At 40.2% G+C, this 22,263-nt stretch overlaps 1 protein-coding gene across 3 annotated transcripts in view; it reads right to left on the reverse strand.

Moving 5' to 3' along the window:
* Positions 1 to 22,263, reverse strand: part of SAMD12 (sterile alpha motif domain containing 12) — a 497,711-nt gene that overhangs the window by 258,850 nt on the left and 216,598 nt on the right. For 2 of the 3 annotated variants that reach the window (XM_023224820.2, XM_026454595.2), the window contains exon 4: positions 3,603 to 3,743. In XM_023224820.2, coding sequence (XP_023080588.1) covers positions 3,603 to 3,743 — 141 coding nt within the window. Of the gene's footprint in view, positions 1 to 3,459; positions 3,744 to 22,263 lie in introns of those variants that run through there. The other variant, XM_023224815.1, reaches the window with a different exon arrangement.

Here is a 22,263-nt window from a genome sequence, read left to right on the forward strand (position 1 = left end):
ACCTTGCTTTTTTCACATCTCATAGCATCCCAGAGATCCTGCCATATTAGTATTCTTCATTCTCGTATTTATAGCTAAGAGTACACCAGTGCCTGGATGTACCATAATTTAATTTGCTATTCCCCTGAAGATGGACAGTTAAGTTGTTTCCAAGAAACTATATTTTGAAATTGCCTCCAAAGGCAAGAAGAAAACTCCTAAGAAACGCAATCATTTTAAAAATAAATTCCTTTCCTCAAAAATGGACTACTTTGAAAGTGATAACTCTTCTTAAAATGTGTTGGTTAGTAAATACTTGTTAAATATCAATGCAATGGTCTAAATGTTATGTCTTCTCAAAATTTATGTATTGAAATCCTAACCCCCAAGGTGATGGTATTGGACGGCGAGCCCTTGCGTGGTGATCAGGTCATGGGGGTGCAGGCCTCATGTATGGGATTGGTGCTCTTGTAAAAGCGACCCCACAGAGATCCCGCCCCACGTGACGTTACAATGATTAGAAGGCCATCTGTGAGGAAGTGGGCCCTCGTCAGACACTGAATCTGCTGGTGCCCTGATCTTGGACTTCTCAGCCTTCAGAATTGTGAGAGAGAAATTTTTGTTGTTTATAAGCTACCTAGGTTATGGCATTTTGTTACCGCAGCCTGAACATGTTACATAATCATCAGCAACAGAAATTAAATGCATTACACCAGAGTGACAGCCCCGCGTGAGCCATGGAAGGATACTCCACTCAATGGATAACAACTGTGATTCACCCTCTTGAAGAGGGAAGCCCAAAGATTTCCAAAAACATTCCAAAGTCTTTGTTTGTACTTATTCAGCATATTGTTTCTGCTGAATAATATTTACAGAGATGAAGAATCAAATATTCATTACTGAATTATCTACTACCTCTATGGTGAATTTCTATATGATATATATTTTAAACTTTTCAGTTCACCTGAGTGGAATGAAATTCTAATATTTTTATTATAGCAAACCTAGAACTAAAATATTTTACACTTATTCGACTGTCTTTAGAACTTCTATTATCAGTCATAAGACATAAAAACAACTTGTCAATTTTGTTTCCTTTCTGTTCTTTTTTTAAAGAAACTAATGCTTCAATAAGGCTATGTATTTTCTGAAGGATGCCTGACATAACATGAGTTTGAATATTAACATGTGAAGAACCGGCTCATGCCTGAAATCCCAGCACTTTGGGAGGCTGAGGTGGGTGGATCGCTTGAGTCCAGGAGTTTGAGACCAACCCAGCCAACATGGCAAAACCTCATCTCTACTGAAAATACAAAAAATTAGCCTGGTGTGGTGGTGCATGCCTGTAATCCCAGATACTTGGGAAGCTGAGTCATGAGAATCACTTCAACCTGGGAGGCGGAGGTTAAAGTGAGTCAAGATTGTGACACTGCACTCCAGCCTAGGCAACAGAGTGAGACTCTGTCTTGAAAAAACCAAAGCCAAAAAGAAAACATGTGAAGAACAAGCAGTAAAAGAGGTAATGTCAGCACAGACAAAATATCCAAGAGGTAGAGAACAATGCGATCTTCCAAAGGGAACTGAATGAAAGAATTAAAAATGTACCGCTTTTCAAAGCTAAAGAAAGTGACAACAACTGAATTGAAAGGGCTGAACTGGGCATTAACTTCCCAGAACACATATGTATATTTAGTTTAATAAACCTGAGTACTATCTTAGGAAAAATCTTATATATTATGCATCTAGGGCAATGAGAGCTGTAGAAAATGATTCTCCAAAGCAAACACACTACAAGCTGACACTAGAAGAGGAAAAGAGTCAAAGGCACACACAAAACATCACACGTGAGTTTAGGTCTCATTCTATAGATCATCACCACAGGGGGAAAAAATGAGCTGTGAAAACCATAGACACTAAACAGAAGCTGGGCAGCTATGCTTGTGGTTGAAGCTTAAAAAAATGCACGTTTGTGTTTTCTGATTGTAATGGTAATATGAATTTGCAGAAGATTTGGAAAATATAGAAGAAATAAGAATTTAAATCACCCACTTATCCCACAATCCAGAGAGATCCCTTATTAAAATGGTTGGCATATTTACTTGCAGTCTGTTTTTTCTGTAGATATAAGAATATATGGTTTTTACAAAATTGGGCTTACATTATGCATTCAATTTTACACATGACCTTTCCCCCCACCTTGTATGACTTCAGTAATTTCCCATGTTGTCGTGTATTCTTTAAAGTTGTAATTTTCATAACTGGGCATTATACTGAATCTTATGAATTTAAGCAGAATTACATGATTATTTTCATATTGCTGGACCTCTACGTCTCTTGTAAATTTTCCGTTTTCCAAATAGCACTGTGATAAACTTTCTTATCATAATCTTCATATTTCTATCTACTTCTTAAAAGAAACTTAAAAGCATATCAGTACTTCACATTCAAAGTTAAATCACTTAGTATGCCAGTAAATTCACCATTGGAAGTCTCTGGGGACAAAATGCAAATAATGCATATGAAACAAACAATACTATTTTATGCTCACTTGAAGTCTATATTTATCCTTCTAGAATAGTCATCTTTCAGGGAGCACATTATTTCCTCTAGGCAAATGAACTATTACTAGGTTAATCTAAATGCAATAACATGAAACTTGGCTGATCCAGATTTCTCCAATATCAGTACACATGCAATTACAATATTCTGCAGAATGACAAATACTCAAGGCTCTCAAAAACACATATTTTATCATCCTTTCATTTAAAATGATGTACAATGGACACTAAAATAAAACAAATAAAGTTTATAGCCAATGAAGGTTGATAGTATCCAAGTCTTATGTAGACATATAAGTTACATACAGTGTAACTTACGGCTTTCTTAGAATTCTAGTTTTATTTTGTTACTTCCACAGTTATTGAGATCTTAAGTGCTCTCATCATATTGAAGTTATTTATAATTCCTGTTAAGAATTATATACGCTTAACAGTCTGGTCCTAGATTCACTATAGTCTATTTTAAAAATTATTCTTTCAAGAAGCTAAATGGGGTACTTACAATCTCTAAAGTGTGTGTGTATAATACATTCACATATAGTTATACATATCTAAAATGTTTTTCTCCCAGTAACCAGTGAAAAGCAAAATAAAAATACAATAAAAACTCCACTTATATCACTGATCATCTTAACTATAGAATCACTCGAATTCTAAAGCACCCTCACAACTGGCGCAGGTGAAGATAGCTAGAGCTGGACTGTACAGTTGTGCAGGCTGCATACTATACAACACTAGTGAGTGCAATCATACCCTGATTGATGTGACTGGTATTCTTTGGGGTTGTGCAGTATACAATCCACACAACTGTACGTGACGACCTTGAAGTTAGCTCAGATAATTCTGTTTGCTCATCCATTACTTATCTATGCATCCTTTTCTCTAGTGAGCTATGAAAAATGTTTTCAAGGGGAAGTAATCTTTAAATCTGTGTACTATTTTCTAGGAAGCAAATTCTGCGAAGAAATAGTAACAAGTTCTCCCTGGCTTCCATCTGTCCTAATAGTAAGGTTTTATTTCTTCCCATCTCCCCTTCCATCCACCCATCAGGAAGCAACAGGGTACCTTGTGTGAGTAACTGTAGATTTCTGACTTCTTCTCGCACCTTCAGCTGGAGCACCTGTTGTAAGATGTGTTGCCGGAGGTTCTCCTGGGCAATCCCCATTCGCTCAAGCTTTTTGTCAGTGAGTCTCAGCAGGGCTCGCCCTGCAGGGTTTTAAGAAATAAAAGGAAAAGCAAATGAACTACTTGCTGAAGAAAGATGTCCATTTTGGTCTTGACTAACCCTGCCATCACAGAAGTTTCTACCTAAACACAGACATTTTAGAATAAAAGTCCTCCATTATTATTGCTGACACAAATGGATTATCTGGGTGAAAAAATACATACATATTTAAAAGAGAACCCTAACTTTTAATTGAACATTGGGAAACCCCACTGACTCACACATTCAGTTAGATAAAATAGGAAAACCTTAACCTGGATATTTGGGTCACAAATTGCAGGTTTCCATAGAAACAATGCTCTTCATCGGGGGATGGTTCTCAGGCTGGCCCACAGGAGCCCAAGTCACTGACAACTCACTCACAACCCAGCTGAAGAACTGGATGCTCTAACAGTGGTACATATATTAACTCTAGCAATGTGTAACACAGGGTATAGTAACATTTCTGTGAAACAGGCATTTAAAGTCCAGTTTTAATCTGTAGGCAATTGACACTCCTGCTGTACCCCTGATGGGCTGGAGGTTCCATCTCTAGCTGGTGGGAGCTATGCCTTAATCCCAATTACTGGCCTAATGCAAGGGTTCTAGCAGGGCTGAGAGGGAGAAGAGCAGGGTAAAAGAGCATCCAAAGAGTTGAAAAACAAGGCACCTCAAGGTGTGAATGCCTACAATGTGCAGACACCCTGGGCTACGGTCAGCTGGCATGGCCTCTCTTCAATCTTTCTTTCTCTGTGTACTTCTCTTCCTACTGTGATTTCCATCAAATTCTCCTCCACTCTGTGCTTGCCCTAAAATAAGTATATTTCCATTTTGAGGGTTTACTGCAAGAAATAAAGAGTGATCATTGCTAAATGCCCATAGCACCACCTCTACTCTTCTCCAACATTCCTACTCATCATATCTGCAGATCTTTTCTCATTTCCACAGATGAAGAAGAGATAGAGTCAACTACATGTGATGAATGATGTCTTCAGGTATATCATCATATGCATTTCACGAGGAGACAGGCGAATGGAGAAAACCAGTTAGCAGCAGTTTGTGTTGTTTATGCTTCTAGTTTCCTTCCTTTTAACCTTTGCTAAGTGCATCAGTCAGGATAAGTCAGTTTATATGCTGTTGTAAAAAAACAATTCCAACATATCAGTGGCTACAACAAACTTTGCTTCCAGTTTGCTCTGCATGCCAAACTACAAGTCTACCCATCTTGAACACTGCTGATCAATGTAAGAAGAGGGAGGAGAGAAGGCGCTAGAAGATCTTCATGCTATCAATGAAATGCTCAGCTTAGAGTCATTTATTTATCATTGGCCAGAACTAGTTGCATGAACATTTCCACCCACAAAAGGGCCACTAATTGTACTCCCAATATGTGCCCAGACGTGAGATGCTTAATAAGCAGCACTAGTGAGAATTATGCTAATACAGATGTGGCCCTGGACAAATGCCTAGAGAGAAAGTGAGCTCTTGGATGTGTGCATGATTGCAGTGGTTGGGGGTGGAGGTCTGAAGCTTCAGTGGAACCTGCATTTGTGAGAAGAATCCTACATAACTACAGCTCAGGCTTGGCAACACCAGGCAGATGGTGGTGGTCATGAGAAAAGGAAGGGAAGGACAAAATTGGACTCCAGTAATTTCCATTGCGTTCTGTGGTTGGTGGACTAATGGGCCCCTAAAGATGTCCTTGTTCTTATCTCTGGAACCTGTTAATTTCTTACCTTACATCACAAAAGGGACTTTGCAAATGTGATTAAGGTAAGGAGGATCTTGAGATGGGAGAGTACCTTTCATTATCCAGGTGAGTTCAATCTAATCACAAGCGTCCTTAGAAGTGAAAGAGGGAGATGGGAGAGCCAGAGAAAGATGTGACAATGGAAGCAGAGGTCAAAGTGAAGTGGCCAAGAGCCAAGGAATTCAGGCAGCCTCTAAAAGCTGGAAAAGGCAAGGAAATGAGTTATCTCCCACACCCTCTAGAAAACAGCTCCACTAACACGCTGAGTTTAGCCTTATGAGACCCATTTTTGGACTTCTGACCCCCGTCAGTGTAAGACAATAAATTTGTGTTGTTTAAAGCCATGGGAGTTTGTGATAATCTGTTATAGCAGCAGTTGGCCTTGTGACTGGAATTTACATGTTTTTAAGAAGTCAAACAGATGGCTTCAGATTTCCTTTCGTTTCCCCATTTCTGGTTGCTGGCACACACAAAGGTAAAAAGCAGAGGAGTGCTAAGGAGAGGTGAGCCTGAGTGCCGGGCTTCCAGGACAGCCCTGCAGTCCAGTGCTTTGCTCACTGTCAGACCTTAGTCCAGAAGTTTCACTCAGAAAACAAATAGGGCTTAAATATCATTTATATGGATAATTGGCCTCCAAATAACAGACATCTACATCTTTATACATGTCATAAACTTACAAATACTGCATAAAACACTCCCTGAGGCTCTGATGATCTTAATCCTTCCCAACATAAAAATGTAGATCACCCTCCCTCCTTCCTGTTCCCAATTATTTGGGCTGTGGTTTCGCAAGCTGTGGCATTTCCTAGCAAGAGCTGCCGAGGCGCTGATAAGACACGCGGCTGCTTTTGTCTTAAGCTGGCTGGGCCATCGTTAGAACACAGCGTTAAGGCATCGGAGGCAGGGTTTTATTCCAGCGCACACAGTTCAACTTTCCTTTGTTTGATGCCTTCCTGTAAACCTGTAGTCCCAGCCTTTTCATAAATGCATCTGATTGGTCAAAGTAAAGATACATAGCCCTACTAGAATGTTATTTCTACTTTGGTGGGTTAATTGCATTGGGTTTAAATATACGAGTCAGAAAATTTTGTCAGTTATAAAAATCTGTTCATTTTCTGACTGTGTGATACAAACAATCATGCTTATGAACATTTCACATATTAAATGTCCAACTGTTCAAATTATTTAATCCAAATCCTGAGAATTATTTCTACTCTGTTGGAAGAGAAATCGAGACATTAAAGAATATTTAAAACATGAGCCCTTGTCCTAATTTTTCCCACTCTACATTCAGTTGTGCTTTATCTTCCTTGGTAGGAAAATGAAAGGGTTAGTTTTCAAGAAAGATTAAGGATAAAAATTCTTTTAAAATTTCCTGATAAACTCACTTCTAGAGAAGAGCATGATCTGTACACCAAAAATCTTATTAACAAAATCTGATTCATGGTCTTCTTTGGATGGTTTCTATGGATTGATGGTTCTAGAAAATTTCTGTAATAATTAAATTATTTCTAGGAGTAAATATCCCATCAATCTCCTAGTCCACCACCTCCTGATGAATACAAAATAAACAAATGTCCAAATAAGTGGGGTACTGTTTTGATGAGGTATCAAGAAAGTGGTAAGTAAGCAATCATCACATTATTTTATCATTTATGTTAATTTTTGTTGTTTATCATAAAATTCAATTGTTAGTTCAACAAACCCTTATTGAGCACTCACTATGCCTCTGTTACTTTGTCACTCCCCCTGGATACAGTGATGAACACAGCAGACAGAGTCACTTTTGAAGCCTTCAGACTGACAAGGAAGGTAACTCATGGCAAATGTCTATGAGTATGTGATGAATGCTAAGAAATGCTAGGACTTAAAGGAGGAAGCAAGAGTTAGACAAAACCTACTGATAGAGCAAATATTTTTTTAAAGTTGCCACATGAATGAAGAGGGGGGCTGCCATTGTAGACAGACAACACAGGAGCACCATCCCAACTTGAACATTCCCTGCCTCTGCTCACAGGAGTCTCTTGGTCACCTTGCTCTGCAGTCCTCTGATAATACAGAGAAGGGCCAAGGAGTGAAAAATCAACTCAATCTCAAACAAGAAGCACCAACTGAATTGCCTGATACAATCAAACTTGTTATAACAGTAATTAGGTGACCTGGGCTGCTGGGCCCTTCACCAACTCACAGACCCTTGGGGTTAGAAGAAGCTTAAAGTTTTTCACTTGCTCTTACTCCCTGCTTTTTACTCTTTTCCTTTAACAAGTATTTATTGATCACCATTATGTGCCTGCCACTATTCGGGGTGCTGTGGATATGGAGATGAGTAGTGTCTTCTGCCTGCATGGAGCTCACCATTTAGCGTTGGAGGAAGGTGATACACAAATAAACCGACAACTAGATTTAGATCTAGAGACAGATGTATGATCCCAGATAGTCATAAGTGCTCTGAAGAGAAAGAAGAATGAAGGGGCAGACAGGGACCCCTATTAAAAAGAGGGGGCTATTGTAGTTGGGGTGGTTAGGATAGAAAAGGCCTCTCTGAAGGGGTGAGGCTCGAACCAGAAAGGAGAATGAGGCAATAGAACTGTCAACGCAATTAGAGGAATGACAGGGAGACTAGTGTCACTAGGGCAGAGCAGGTGAGATAAGAGAATGGTCAGAAATGAAGTCTCAGAGAAGACAGGTTCAGATCAAACAGGGCCTCGGACGCCCTGGAGAGGACGCTGGATTTTATTCTTCTGAATATGAAAAGTTCTGAGCAAGGGTAACTTGGGCATGATATCAGGTATTAAAAAGAATCCCTCTGGTCACTATGTGGAGAATGGATTCGGGGCAGAGGCATGTGTAGCAGCAAGGAGGAGTCTGTGGACTACCAAAGTGATCTAAACAGGAGGTAACAATGCCTTTGTACTGGGGTGGTGGGGAAGAAGTAATAAGAAATAGTAAAATTCTAGATATATTTTTGTTAGCTTTACAATGCCCAAAAGTGGGATCTGAGGGAAAGACAGATATCAGAGATGACTCACATTTTCAACCTGAGCCACCAATGTCTGGGGGCACCATTTCCGAGCAAGAAATTGAGTCACTGCTCAAGAGAGGATGCATTGGAAGGAGGAAATCCTGGCAGTATTACTGCTGTTTTTTCTTTAGAGAGCACTTGGGATATGGAGAAGAATAAACAACGACAGTATTAAACAAAGAAAAACAATTAAAATATTATTCTTTTCTTGAATGCTGTTATTCCTTCAATACTCTCCTCGAACCCCAAAGCTCTGAGTTGACTGGGGGTAACGTAAGCATAGGCATATCCTGGCGGAACTTATCAGAGGGACCTCTTATAACCCAGCTCTGTATTGTTTAACCTTAGGTGCCCTCAGAGCTAAAACATTCCCCAGAACTCCTTGTAGAGGCGTGGGCCAGGGAATATTCAGTGAGGATGTTCCCGCAGCAGGAACATGGTACTCTGCTAGCAATCTTGGAAATTTAGAGTTTTGCTGCAATCTGAAGCTTGAGCATACATAGAAAAAGCATGACTGTGTGTGCTCCACTAGAACGCCAGCAACACAAGAGCAAGTGCGACGGTTATCTTTATGTGCCGGCTTGACTTGGTTGTGAAGTACCCAGGTACTTAGTCAAACATTATTCTGGGTGTTTGGGGATCGGATTAACATTTCAGTTGGTGAAGTGGATAATGCAGACTGCCCTCCACAATGTGGGTGGGCCTCATCTAAGCATTGAAGGCCTGAGTAGAACAAAATGCTGACCCTTCCTAGATGAAGAGAGAATTCTCCTGCCTGATGGCCTTTGCACTGGGACATTGGTTCTTAATTTTATAGCAGCCTGCCAGCCTTTGGACTCAGACTAGGATGTTAGCTCTTCCTGGTTCTACAGCAGCTTCTGGCCTTTCAATTCCAACTGGGACACTGGTTCTGCAGATTCTGGATTTGCCAGCCTTCATAATGAAATAGGCCAATTTCTTAAATAAATTTCCTGCTGTATATACATGTATATGTATATATGTGTATACATATGCTTATACTGTGCATATACCCTCTTGGTTTTCTCTGGAGAACCCTAACATTCTGAGGGGGGTCTCTTCTGTCAGGTGCCCTGCTACTCTCGGGATTCCCTAGTGTTGCCTGTGTGCTGGCACACAGTAGTGCTCATAAGTATTTATTGAGCATATATCCTTAGTGCTGTTAAATTAACATAAAGGTTATCTTCTTTACCACAAATTGATGCTCTCAACACTATTAAATTACTTGTATCAGAAAAGATGTAAAAGACTTGATTAGAAGCTATCTGGTAAAACAAGAAACTGAACAAATAGAGGGAAGACGCTCCATTTTGTTGTGGTGACCACAGACACACATACATGCCAATTGAAAGTAATAGAGAACAGGAGACTAAATGAGGCCTAAGGAAAGACGAGTGCCTTTTTCTATTTTTGAACATACACCAACTGAGACTACAAACCCTTGCTGAGCAGATGAGCAGCAAGGAAAGGTGAGGGATAATTGAGTCACAGAGCAGTGTATTCATTTCCTATGGTTGCCATAACAAACTATCACAAACACAGGCACTTCAAACAATAGGAATTTACTCCTCAGAGTTCTGGAAGTCAGTTCAGCATCTGTTCCACTGGGCTAACATCAATGTGTCGGAAGGGCCCACACTCCTGTAGGGCACAATACATTCTCTGATACGCCTGTTTCTGCCAGCTGCCAGCACCCCTTTGCATGTGGCCACAAATCTCTGCCTCCATTCTATCACCTTTTGTGTGTGTATAATCTCACTCTGCCTTTGTCTTACAAGGGCACTTGGGATTGGATTTGGGGCCCATCTGAATAACCGGGGATAATCTTCCTTTGTGAAGATCCTCAACTTAATACATCTGCAAAGACCCTTTGTCCTTGTAACATTTTCAGGTTTCAGGGATTAGGACCTGATGCTGTTGGGTGGATATTATTCAGCCTATCACAGCTGAAAGGAACATCTGAGTTTCTGACTACTGCACAGGATTCATTGTGCTCCACATGGAGAAGTGAGGCACAGAGAGAGTGTCCTGCCTAAGAAGATGAGGTAGAGACTTAGGTCTAGACCATGTCTCTGACTTTCTAGGCCAGCCTGGTCTCTGGTCTCTATTCCAGGTGCACTTCATCTTCTGCTCAGAGAATTGCAACAGACATCCTAGCACAACTTTTCAAGATAAATGACTGAATGTCATAAGACATGATTGGAAATGACAGGGGAAGGTGGAGGTGAGCCAAGAGTGGCTTCAGACCCTGTTCTATTGGGAAATCTAAGTGCCACTGCATGTGGTTGGTGGGGGTGCCACTTTTCCCAGAAAAGGATGAATTACAAGGCCTCTTTTCTGCCAGAAATAGATCACTGGACAGTTCCCCAAATAAATGGCCCTTTGTGCACTGGGTTAGCTCAAAAACTGCTCTCAGGTAAAGGTCTGGGTCATGCACTAAGCGAATGCCTCTGGCTCCACCCCAGTCCTGGCTGGGCCAGAGTAACAGGCACGGGGCATACAACCAGTGTCCCATGGACCAAATTTGTGTTTCTCCAATCATGCCATTACTCCAAAATTGGAATTTTGGGAACAAAGAAACAGGGAGGCAAAATCACGAAAGCATGGAATCACAGCTAAAAGGTGTAAATAAATGCCTAGGAAAGCACAATCTGAGTCTTAATTTACTCATCTCTACAATGGGGATGAAAACTACATTATCTCATAGAACGACCATGAGAGTCAAGTGAAATAATACGTACACAGGACTTTTGCAACTTGGAACCACAATAACACAATTTGGATACTACTGTTCCTTGACTGGCCACCACCTCTTCTTACTCTTCCTCCTCCTCCTCATAACTGTAATAATAATACCAAATGCCTATGGTGCAGTTACTCTGTTAAACACTATCCTAGTAGCTTTACATAGATTATCTCATTTTCAACAGTTTTCTGAAGGTACTATTATTATCCATTATTATTACCTATTATCTATTATTAAGAGCTATAAAACAGCTAAAGGCCTTATACCTAATAACCTGTAGTTCTGGGAAACAAATATAGGCAGAAACCATGCTCTCGACCACTTCCCTAAACTGCCGCCCAGAGATTCTTTACACAAACCTACGTGCTCCTCAAGGCCACTTCTTGCATAGGGAACAGAACTTATGAGCAAATGAGAGGCTGAGGGTCAGGAAAACGTCTTCACCTCTGAGGGCTTAAATGCAAGCAGTGGGAACATTGTCATAGCATCACTATGCACAAGGGCGTAATGGTTCTCTTGGTGGAGAATGACAGGGAAATGATGGGTCTCTGAAAGCAGCCATCAAACAGATTCATGGACTGTTTGTATGGGTACCATGGACTGAACCTGCTCTACTCCTGGAAACGAGTACACAAGGATAAATAAGATAATTTCCCTGCCAGAGGGACAAACATAGGTTCTTTGCAAGCCCATAAGAGGGGCATTTAACTCATCTGGGGACCTTCAACAAAACAAAAAATCAAGATGAAGGGCATTCAAGGCACAGGAAACAGCATAGGCCAAGATGGAGACCAAAGAATCAGAAGCTCTACATGGCTGTGTGTGAAACATGCAGCAAGGAGTTATTGCAGGGCTATACTTGCCATTTCATGCTTGGTGTTAGTCTCTTCCTTTATTTTTACCTTCCACCCCAAAGCCGCAGACGTGAGATACAAGTGACTATATTCCCAACAGTAAAACTAATTTGTAGAACTAATATTATACACACTTTATTTTTGCCTACAGTACATCTCTGCTTATTCCTGATAAAAAGCAGCTCTCTTTTGTCTTTTGAGAGCTGCTTTTTCTCACCCGGTGGGGTTTTTAACACTTAAAAGCAATGTCCCTGTAGTACTTTTTACTTCTAAAATACTATATAATTTTCTTGCTTTTTATGTTTATCTTTGGATTCACTCCCACCCCTTCCCATAATGTAAGTAAGCTCCATGAAAGCAGGGCTTCCTTGAGGTTCTCAAGCACCTCGCAAGAGCCTTACTCAATGTAGGCAGCAAAAAGACACTTACTAAATTAATCCTGGGTATGTGACCCAGACCAGAATATATACATTTCTTTGCTGGGATCGTTATGGCCACTAAGAAGAAAATTCTCTTTCTTTCTTAAACTATGTCCCAAGGGACAATATAATGCTAGACTTGCTGTTAGTGGATGTCTTCACCACCCTATGGAGGGAATTTCCTAGAGAATTAAGCCAACAGAGAGACCAGAGCTGGGAAACAGAAAAATGGGGTGAGAGGAGAAAGGCAGAGAAAAAGAGAGAAAGAACATCATTTGGTTTCTCAAATACATTCTGGCCTGAAGTCAGATACCCCTGCACTCTTGGTTATGTAAGTCAATATGTGGCAGTGGACGGGGGTAAGCTAGTTGAGCTCATTTGTACCACTTGCACCAAGAGAATCTTGACTTAAACATCCTAGTTTATGAGGGATTCTCAGTTAAGTCACAGTACTGCCATCCCTCTCCCCATTTCACAAAAGCCTATCATGGTGTAAGTGGGTAAGAAATGATATGAACTTATAGTAATTGGTTCTCAAAAAGTTAATCATCGGTAAATGTATTTTAGTTAGAATTTCTTACAAATTATTTGAAGTGTACCTTAATCTGAGTGCATATTTACATATGCGTGATGCATCAGGGCAACCTCCTTATAAAATTATACCAGAGGTTATAAACTCAGATGCTCTTGTAAGGAAACATAATTGTGTAAAGAGAACTGCTCTAAGGGATGACGAAGAAAAGGTAGACAGAAGTCGGGTGCAGTGGCCTATGCCTGTAATCCCAGCACTTTGGGAGGCTGGGGCGGGCAGATCACCTGCGGTCAGGAGTTCGAGGCCAGTCTGGCCAATGTGGTGAAACCCTGTCTCTACTAAAAATATAAAAAAAGAAAAACGAAAAAAAATTAGCCAGTCATGGTGGTACACACCTGTAGTTTCAGCTACTGGGGAGGCTGAGGCAGGAGAATCACTTGAACCCGGGAGGAGGAGGTAATAGTGAACTGAGATCATGCCACTGCACTCCAACCTGGGTGACAGAGCAAGACTCCATCTCAAAAAAGAAAAGAAAAAAAAAAAAATAGAAAAGATAGACAGGCCGGGCGCGGTGGCTCAAGCCTGTAATCCCATCATTTTGGGAGGCCGAGACGGGCGGATCACGAGGTCGGGAGATCGAGACCATCCTGGCTAACACAGTGAAACCCCGTCTCTACTAAAATACAAAAACTAGCTGGGCGAGGTGGCGGGCACCTGTAGTCTCAGCTACTCGGGAGGCTGAGGCAGGAGAATGGCGTAAACCCGGGAGGCGGAGCTTGCAGTGAGCTGAGATCCAGCCACTGCACGCCAGTCCGGGCGACAGAGCAAGACTCCGCCTCAAAAAAAAAAAAAAAAAAAAAAGAAAAGAAAAGATAGACAGTAGTGGACTGGACAATTTTTTTTCCCTAAAATGGGCAATTCCAATCCATTCTTGCTATGCTAGAACACAAGCTAAGTATTGCTACTTCTTTTAAGTTAGGTACAAGTGAAAATCCAGAAGTTCTATGAAATCTTCCAATTTAAAATTGGCTAATTTTTTCCATACTATGAGAGCCAAACAAATTACGTATATATGGGTCATAGTTGGCTTACAAGTTGCTATTTCAAATTTAACTTTTTTTTTTTTTTTGAGACAGAGTCTCATTCTGTCACCCAGGCTGGAGTGCAGTGGCGCGATCTCGGCTCACTGCAAGCTCCGGCTTCTGGGTTCCATTCTCCTGCCTCAGCTTCCTGAGTAGCTGGGACAATGGGCACCCGCCACCATGCCCAGATAATTTTTTTTTTTATTTTTTAGTAGAGATGGGATTTCATTGTGTTAGCCAGGATGGTCTCCATATCCTGACCTCATGATCTACCCGCCTCGGCCTCCCAAAGTGCTGGGATTACAGGCGTGAGCCACTGTGCCTGGCCCAAATTTAACTTTTAATCCTTCTTCTTCCATGTCCCTCCAACTTTCAGTGCAAAGGAATTCAGGCAGCCTTGTTTGCAGGGTTTTGACTGACTTTAGGAATGGACTCCAAGTTCTGTGATTCCATTCTGTGCAGACTATTCTAAATCAATAGCCAACCAAGACCAAGTCTGAGCTAGCCCTTCATTTGTCATAACCTAGAGATGCATTGCAAATCCAGCTTCTTAAGTAACCCCCAGCCCAACGTCTGATTTCCTGAAGGTGACTACGAATCACCCAATACCAGAGCTAGCAAGGACTCAAAGGTCAGCCAACCCATTGCCTCATTTCCTGGCAAGAATACACACAAAACCTTCCAAGACCAATAAGTCTCCTCTCACTTCTACCTGAGAGCACAGCCCACCGTCAAGCCTGGTCACTCACTTGGTTACATTTAGATGATTAGCAGTTAATTGAAGGCCCCTTCTCTGGGCCAAGGAAGAGAAGGGTTAATGGAAATTTGCACTGCGGTTACTGTAATTTACCATACTGATGGGAACTGTATATTGATTTTTTTTTTTTACCTGTCTTGGGTAAAAAGACTATTTTAGACAATCTATTATTTTGACTGAATATATTCAGGTGCTGATGTTAATAGGAGAAAATTGGAATAACATTAATTCCCACCTGAAATATAAATTCAGAAAGAAATATATTACAGTGCTTTTCAAACAGAAAATGTGACCCTGCATTGTTTTTAGCTCTCTAAGAAGTAATACACAGCTCACAAACAGTAAGTTAAAGGTTAAATATTCTACAGTGTTAGTTAGTACATGTAATTACCAAATCCCATCCAAAAATTAATTCTTAAAAACCCTAAAACATTTTGTTTGGGAATTTTGTCTTAGTCCCTGGGAAGACTCAGCAATTACTTGCCTTGTACCTCTGAGCAGATTTTTTTCAAGCAAGGAAGGCTAGTACCAACATAATGGAGACTATAATGGAAGATTTATGATAAAATAAACAACCTTCAAGGTCTTTTCTGTTTTTGATAGGTAGACCAAACCTCTTGGTACTTTCATTTGTCAGCATTTGTATACACTGGTTTGGGATTCTCTGTTTATTAAGTGTCACTAGGTGGTGAGAAACCCACTGGGCATTAGGTATCTTCTAAAATTAATTGCCAAGAAGCATGTAAAGTGTCTATTAATAAGCATCTTCTTGCCCCTCAATATTCTACTTCATGGTCATAACAACCAAACACATAAGCATAGTGTTCACATGCCAAAGAGAACAGGCACTGGGGCACGCTGGTTCCTACATGTGAATTCATTTGAGCCAGTACGTATAGCCAAAGTACTGCTCAAAAAAGTTTTAAGTCTACTTTGACATTCTTTTTCTAATACTGAGGGATTTGTATTTCCTTGAACTTTTAAACAATAAATGTTAAAAGTATCAGGGATTTCTTAAGTAGAAAAATTAACAAGCATTGTCACAGCTTCAGATATATTCAATAGAAGAGATGGTAATAGTACTCTTGCCTTCATGGAGCTTAAAAATTACCTGGAAATGTAAGACCAGCAGGCATTAAACAGCTACAAAAACAGTAATGTGATAAAACTCTGTAGCCATGGCCATGAAGACCATGAGATAATTAGGAAAGTTCTGGCTTAAAAAAAAAAGAGGTCTTGGGTTTGGAGTTGAAAGCCCAGGGCTGGATTAGCCAGTCATTAGCTATGTGGTCATTGTTATGATAATTTACCTCTCTAGGATTGCATTTCTTCACTGGCAAAATGGGAATAATATGACACCCTCTCTCCTCATGTTGTGCTGAGTAACTACTCACAGCGGTAAGCACAATAAAAAGTACTGTCAGCCGGGCGCGATGGCTCATGCCTGTAATCCCAACACTTTGGGAGGTCGAGGTGGGCGGATCACGAGGTCAGCAGATCGAGACCATCCTGGCCAAAATGGTGAAACGCCGTCTCTACTAAAATACACGCAAAAAAATTAGCCGGGCATGGTGGCGCGTGCCTGTAGTCCCAGGTACTCGGGAGGCTGAGACAGGAGAATTGCTTGAACTTGGGAGGCGGAGCTCACCTGCGGTGAGCAGAGATTGCACTCCAGCCTGGCGACAGAGCAAGACTGCATTCTCACAAAAAAAAAAAAAGTACCATCACTGTCTTCAGGAAGCAGACTAAAGAAAAGGGGTCACCCCAAGACCCTATAGAGGGCGGTATACCTCACTCGAAAACTATGATAGGAGCACCTGAAAGGATGGGATACTGATGGTGACCCTGGGAAATCTTTCTAACAATAAAGGAGTAAAAAGAAATTGGAAATTCTATTTATTATATGCCAAATTTCAAAAATCATCAACATGATATGCAAATAGACAAACTTTTCTGCTTCACTTTCTCTAGAACAGAGGGTTATTGACATTTGGGGCTCACTCTCGACTTATGCTTGAAGGCCCAGGCCACTTAGATGTCCTTCTTTCCCTTTTCATAATTCTATTATTACAGAACGTGTATCTCAGACATGTAGAGTAATTCTCAAATTGAGCTGTCTCTTAAGAACTCCAAGATGCCACTAAAAATTTCATGTACTTAAAAAGAAAGTAAAAGCAATGTTCACTCAGGTTTTCTTTAGCCAACACCCTGAGGCCAGTGTTCAGGGACTAAAATGTCATGTACAAGGTTCTCCCACATCAAAGAGTTTAAGTCGTTGTTTTAGGTAACACTTTGTTTACTGTGGGTACCAATAAGTACATACTGTAATCAATAAGACTCTTTCTATTGATCAAAAATAATAATAAAAATAGACCCAGAAAAAGTTAGAAAAAAAGAAAAAGTTGAAGAAAAAAGTGAGATTTCTTTTTGTATAATTTTCTCTTCTGATTTAGATTTGGTTATAAAATGCTTCAGTTCAGTGTCCATTCATTCTTCTTCCAGCAATAATGTGTTCAATAACTTATATTTTAAGGAAGGCTGAGGCAGGAGGATTGCTTGAACCTGGCCAATGAAGGTTGTAGTGAGTCGAGATGGTGCCACTGCACCCCAGCCTGGGCAACAGAATGAGAATCTGTCTCAATCAATCAATCAATCAATAAAATGACTATGATCATATAGGTAGCAAAGGACAGAAGAATTTTGGATTACAGTTTTTCCAAATCCAAAGCTTATCTTCTCCACCCCCTCTGCTCCCCAGTCTTTCTCTGCTTATATGAAGAGAACTTTTGGAAAGAAAGAGAATCTTTCCTTATCTTCTTATTTCGAGCCCTCATTAAAGTACCATCACTTCCACTTATATCCAGTTCTAGAAAAACCGAACTTAACTGCTTGACAAAGTAGATCAGGGGAGTTGGGGGAGAAAGGTTGTGAAGAGAGAGTTGGATTAAAAATAAAATGAGGAAACTTTGGGAAGTGATAGACATGCTCATTACCTTGATTGAAGTAATCGTTTCACAGGTATATTCATAGGTCAAAACTCATCATACACTTTAAGTATGTGCAGTTTATTGTGTATCAGTTATACTTCAATAAAGGTATGTGTGTATGTGTGTGTGTGTCTGTTTTGAGACAGGGTCTCACTCTGTCATTCAGGCTGGATTACAGTGGCATAATCACAGCTCACTGCAGCCTTGACCTCCTGGTCTCAAGTGATTCTCCCACCTCAGCCTCCCGAGTAGCTGAGAATATAGGCACAGGCCACCACACCTGCTAATTTTTAAAGTTTTTAGTAGAGATGAGGTCTCACTATGTTGTCCAGGCTGGTCTCGAACTCCTGGCCTTAAGCAGTCCTCCTGCTTCTACCTCCCAAAGTGGTGGGATTACAGGTGTGAGCCATCACACCAGACCCAGTAAATTTTTCTTTCTTTCTTTTTTTTAATAAATGGCTGTGGAAGGGTAGAAAAAAATGAGAAAGTGTGAAAGACCAGAGAAAAGTAGAGTTCCGATAACTTTGGCTGAATTAAACCACAATTCCCAACAATAATTAGTTCTAATGATTGGTATGGACTTCATCCGCTGCCACTTAGGAACTCCCCAGCTGCTTGCTGCTGACAGCTGACAGTCCTTCTGGGAATTTCCCGGATCTAAGAAGAGCCACCTTGCTCAAGGTCATGCCTCTTTTTCTGCGAGTAGCCTGCATCCAACAACTGGTAGATGAGGGAGGCAGGAGGTATGAAGGTACCTGCCGCAGATACCTGGGTCCAACTCAGGATAACTTTGAAGGGCGATCTTAGCTTCAGAGCTCCCTGTGGGGCTGGCAGAGGTCTCGTTGTGGCTGAATCACAGCCCGACTTCTTCTGCCCAGTCCTGCTTCCTTCATTTCCCTTACAAGTATTGAACATGAGGACACCACCCAATAAACTTCTGAAAGTTAGATTTCCTTCTCTGAGCCTGCTTCATGGGGAACCAAAGCTGTGGTAGGGTTTCACTGCGTCAAGGGGTACCCAATCAATTATCTGACACAAACATTCCATGTTGACTGGATGGTTTTAAATCAGCCCAGGTGGCTTCACTGTACCCTTTAGCAGGCTTCTAGGTTACCTATCTCTATAGTTACTAGGTGTGTGTGAGAGGAATGAAAGACTTTGAATAGTGACCTCTGCAATACATAATTAGAAAGATAAATCTGCTGCTAAAAATTCTGTGTGTATCATCTATTGATTTTATGTGTGCCTCATTTTCCGTAAAACACTATGAGCACTGTATAATCACAGTGCATGATGTACTTGAGCATCATGTAAATCATAAATAAATACATATGTATGCATACGCATGCAGATATTTTCACACACACAAACATTTATGTGTAATCTATTTTACAGAGGGCTTGTTCTATGCCAGGCACTGTGATAAGTGCTCGACATGAATTATCCCATCAGATTCTCATAGGTAGGCACAATCACTTTCTTCTCACTTTTCAGATGAGCAAACAAAAGCACAGACGGGTTAAAGATCCTGATAAAGACTTAGCAGCCAGAAGAAGCGACACCTTGGGTCAAATCTAGGACCACCAGATTTCAAACCTTAAACTTCTAATCACTATATGACACGCAACATGATTTTAAGAAACTTTCTTACAAAAATGTGTGAATTGGACAAGAGAGTAACAAAAACAAAGTGATTCACTGATCTCTCATTTTGTAGATGGAGGTTTGTGTAATGAGTTTCTGTAAATCAGGAGACACTTGGAAATATAAATAAGTCAAAGTTAGACAATAAAGTCACAGAGAATTGTATTGTTGTCCTCTGACCCTTGCAGAAAGTACATTTTCTCAACAATTGAGGTGAGCTTGCTTTTTACAATTGAAATGTTTTCCTTTGCATGCAGAGTAATGGAGCATAGCAGGATACATGCCTTCAGCTACAACAATCTGTAAATCAACACACACTCCACCATGTTGTGACTATGAGAACACATACCTTCACACGCCAGGAGACAGCCTTTGTCAAAAGAATGGCCAATTCCAATGAATACTGATCAGCCATTAAAAACAGAACTGAGATTGGAAAAAAAAAATCTTATAACTGGTAAATGTATTGCTATCATAACATCAACAGCTTGAATTCAATGAAAACTATATTGGTTAAATTAAGTCTTCCACATAAAGATGTCAAATGTTACAACTTCACTATTACAGTGAAGAATAGCTTCTAAATGTGCCTAAACTGAACAATTAGATGGCACCATCCTTAAAATGATGTTATAGAATTGTTAGGTCTAAAATCACAAATTTCTAATTGAATATCAAATTTTGTTTGGTTTAAGTTGTATTTTCCAGTGCCAAATCATCCCAATACAAAGCATCTAGATCATTTTTGTATCTTGCTTCTAACGAAACGAAAATGTGTTTCCAGAAAATAGTCCTAGAGTTCTCCCTTATTCATAGAGTACTTTGAAAACTGAACATGGCTGAAAGTGTGAATTTATAACATTTCAGATTTTCTTTGATAGTAAAGCAATAACCTTATTGGTTCCTTTTTGCCTCAGGTCCTACATATTTCTGCATTGGATTGTAACAGATCTGGGCTTTATTTATTTTAGAGACAGGGTTTGACTCTGTCACTCAGACTGGAGTACAATCATAGCTCACCATAGACTCGACCTCCTAGGCTCAATTGATCCTCCTGCCTCTGCCTCTCAAGTAACTGGAACTACAGGTGTGTGCCACAAACTCCCTTCTTCTTCTTCCTTTTTTTTTATTTTTTTTATTTTTTTGTATAAACACGGTCTCACTATGTTTCCCTGGCTGGTCTCGAACTTTGGCCTCAAGCAATCCTTTCACCTCTGCCTCCCAAAATGCTGGGATTACAGGTGTGAGCCACCGTGTCCAGCCAAGGGCTTCATGTAAAAGATCAAAACATTGAAAACTCATGAGGAGTTTTGAGATCTGTGAGAATTCACTTTTAAAATGAGTAAAGTCATAGAATGCATTGCTGGGATTGCACACAAACACACGCACAACCTTTTAAGATACTGAAGATTGCTCAAATATCTACCCGATATGCTTCTACAATTAACCTTGAGATTTGATTTTCAGAATGTCTTCTCATCACTTACAAATGTATCCACATGATTTTCAATCTAATTTGTAAGATGAAAGTGAGCCTTTCTTGAGGGAGATTTACATGTCCCTTATTTCTTCCTTATAAATTATATGTTAAGCTTAATATTCTGATTTACAGAGCTCAATTTCCTTGTCTTTCCATAAGAAAAAGGCATGTTTCCAAGGTTTTATTCTAAACAATCCACTGCATTTAATTATGAAAACCTATTGAACTTAGGTAAGTTAGACGAGAAGAAAAAAAATCACACACGACAAAAGGAAATAATTGGTATTACAAAATCATTGAAATTAGAGATAGAAAAGGCTTCTTAGGTCATATATCAAAGAAAGTACATGCATTTGATACTCAGATTTAATATGCCAGAGAGGTTGGGTCACCGGAGGTACTTCTAAGCTTTTGATAAAGTACAGAAACTAAAAAAGAACATTTAAGGAGCAGAGCCTTAATAAAAGGCACGATCGAAATATGAGAGAAATACGTAAGATGCAAAGAAAAGGTAGATGCAGAAATAACACTGAAACATCTTGGAGAAAACACTTTTTCCAAGTTTTCTGCATAGAAATGTAAACATTGACAAAATGTCCAGGGACTGAGGCTTACAAGGGAACTGCTATAGCCAGAAAAGCCCCTTAGAGGGGTCAAAGGCTGAAGGCTGTTACTGTGTGGGTAACATCCCAACCTTTTATCTATGGAATGTCATTTAACCCTTAGAGATTTCTGGCCTTGTTTTTCTTCCAGTTAAGAGCAATGGGCAGCCATAAATATTCCCCTGTGTGTCTTGGGAGAAAGCAAGGGAAGAGATATGGCAGAAGGGGCTCTGGTCTGATAATGCAAAAGCATGAAAGAGCAAATGCTGGCATTTACTAAGATAATCAGAGCAGAATTACCCCCAAACATTAAGCATCTTCAGATTCTACCATATGACCTCTGATAACACAAATTCTTGGTAAGCCGTCATCTTTTTGATCTTATATTGTTTTTCTTCACACACACACACACACACACACACACACACACAAAGTCTGATGTTAAAAACTAGTTGCTACATGTTGCTCAAAATAGCCAGAATACATGGTGAAGTTGAGTAAAAACTTGTTGATAAGCAATATCTAAAACTTACCCAAATCCCTGTCAAGAGTTTACCACACAGCCTGCAGTATGAATTGGGTACTAAGCTTCTCTCGTGATTTATCACATATCTTCACACAAACAAGGC

Source organism: Piliocolobus tephrosceles, chromosome 7 (assembly GCF_002776525.5).
Source record: "Piliocolobus tephrosceles isolate RC106 chromosome 7, ASM277652v3, whole genome shotgun sequence".
Classification (NCBI taxonomy): Eukaryota; Metazoa; Chordata; class Mammalia; order Primates; family Cercopithecidae; genus Piliocolobus; species Piliocolobus tephrosceles.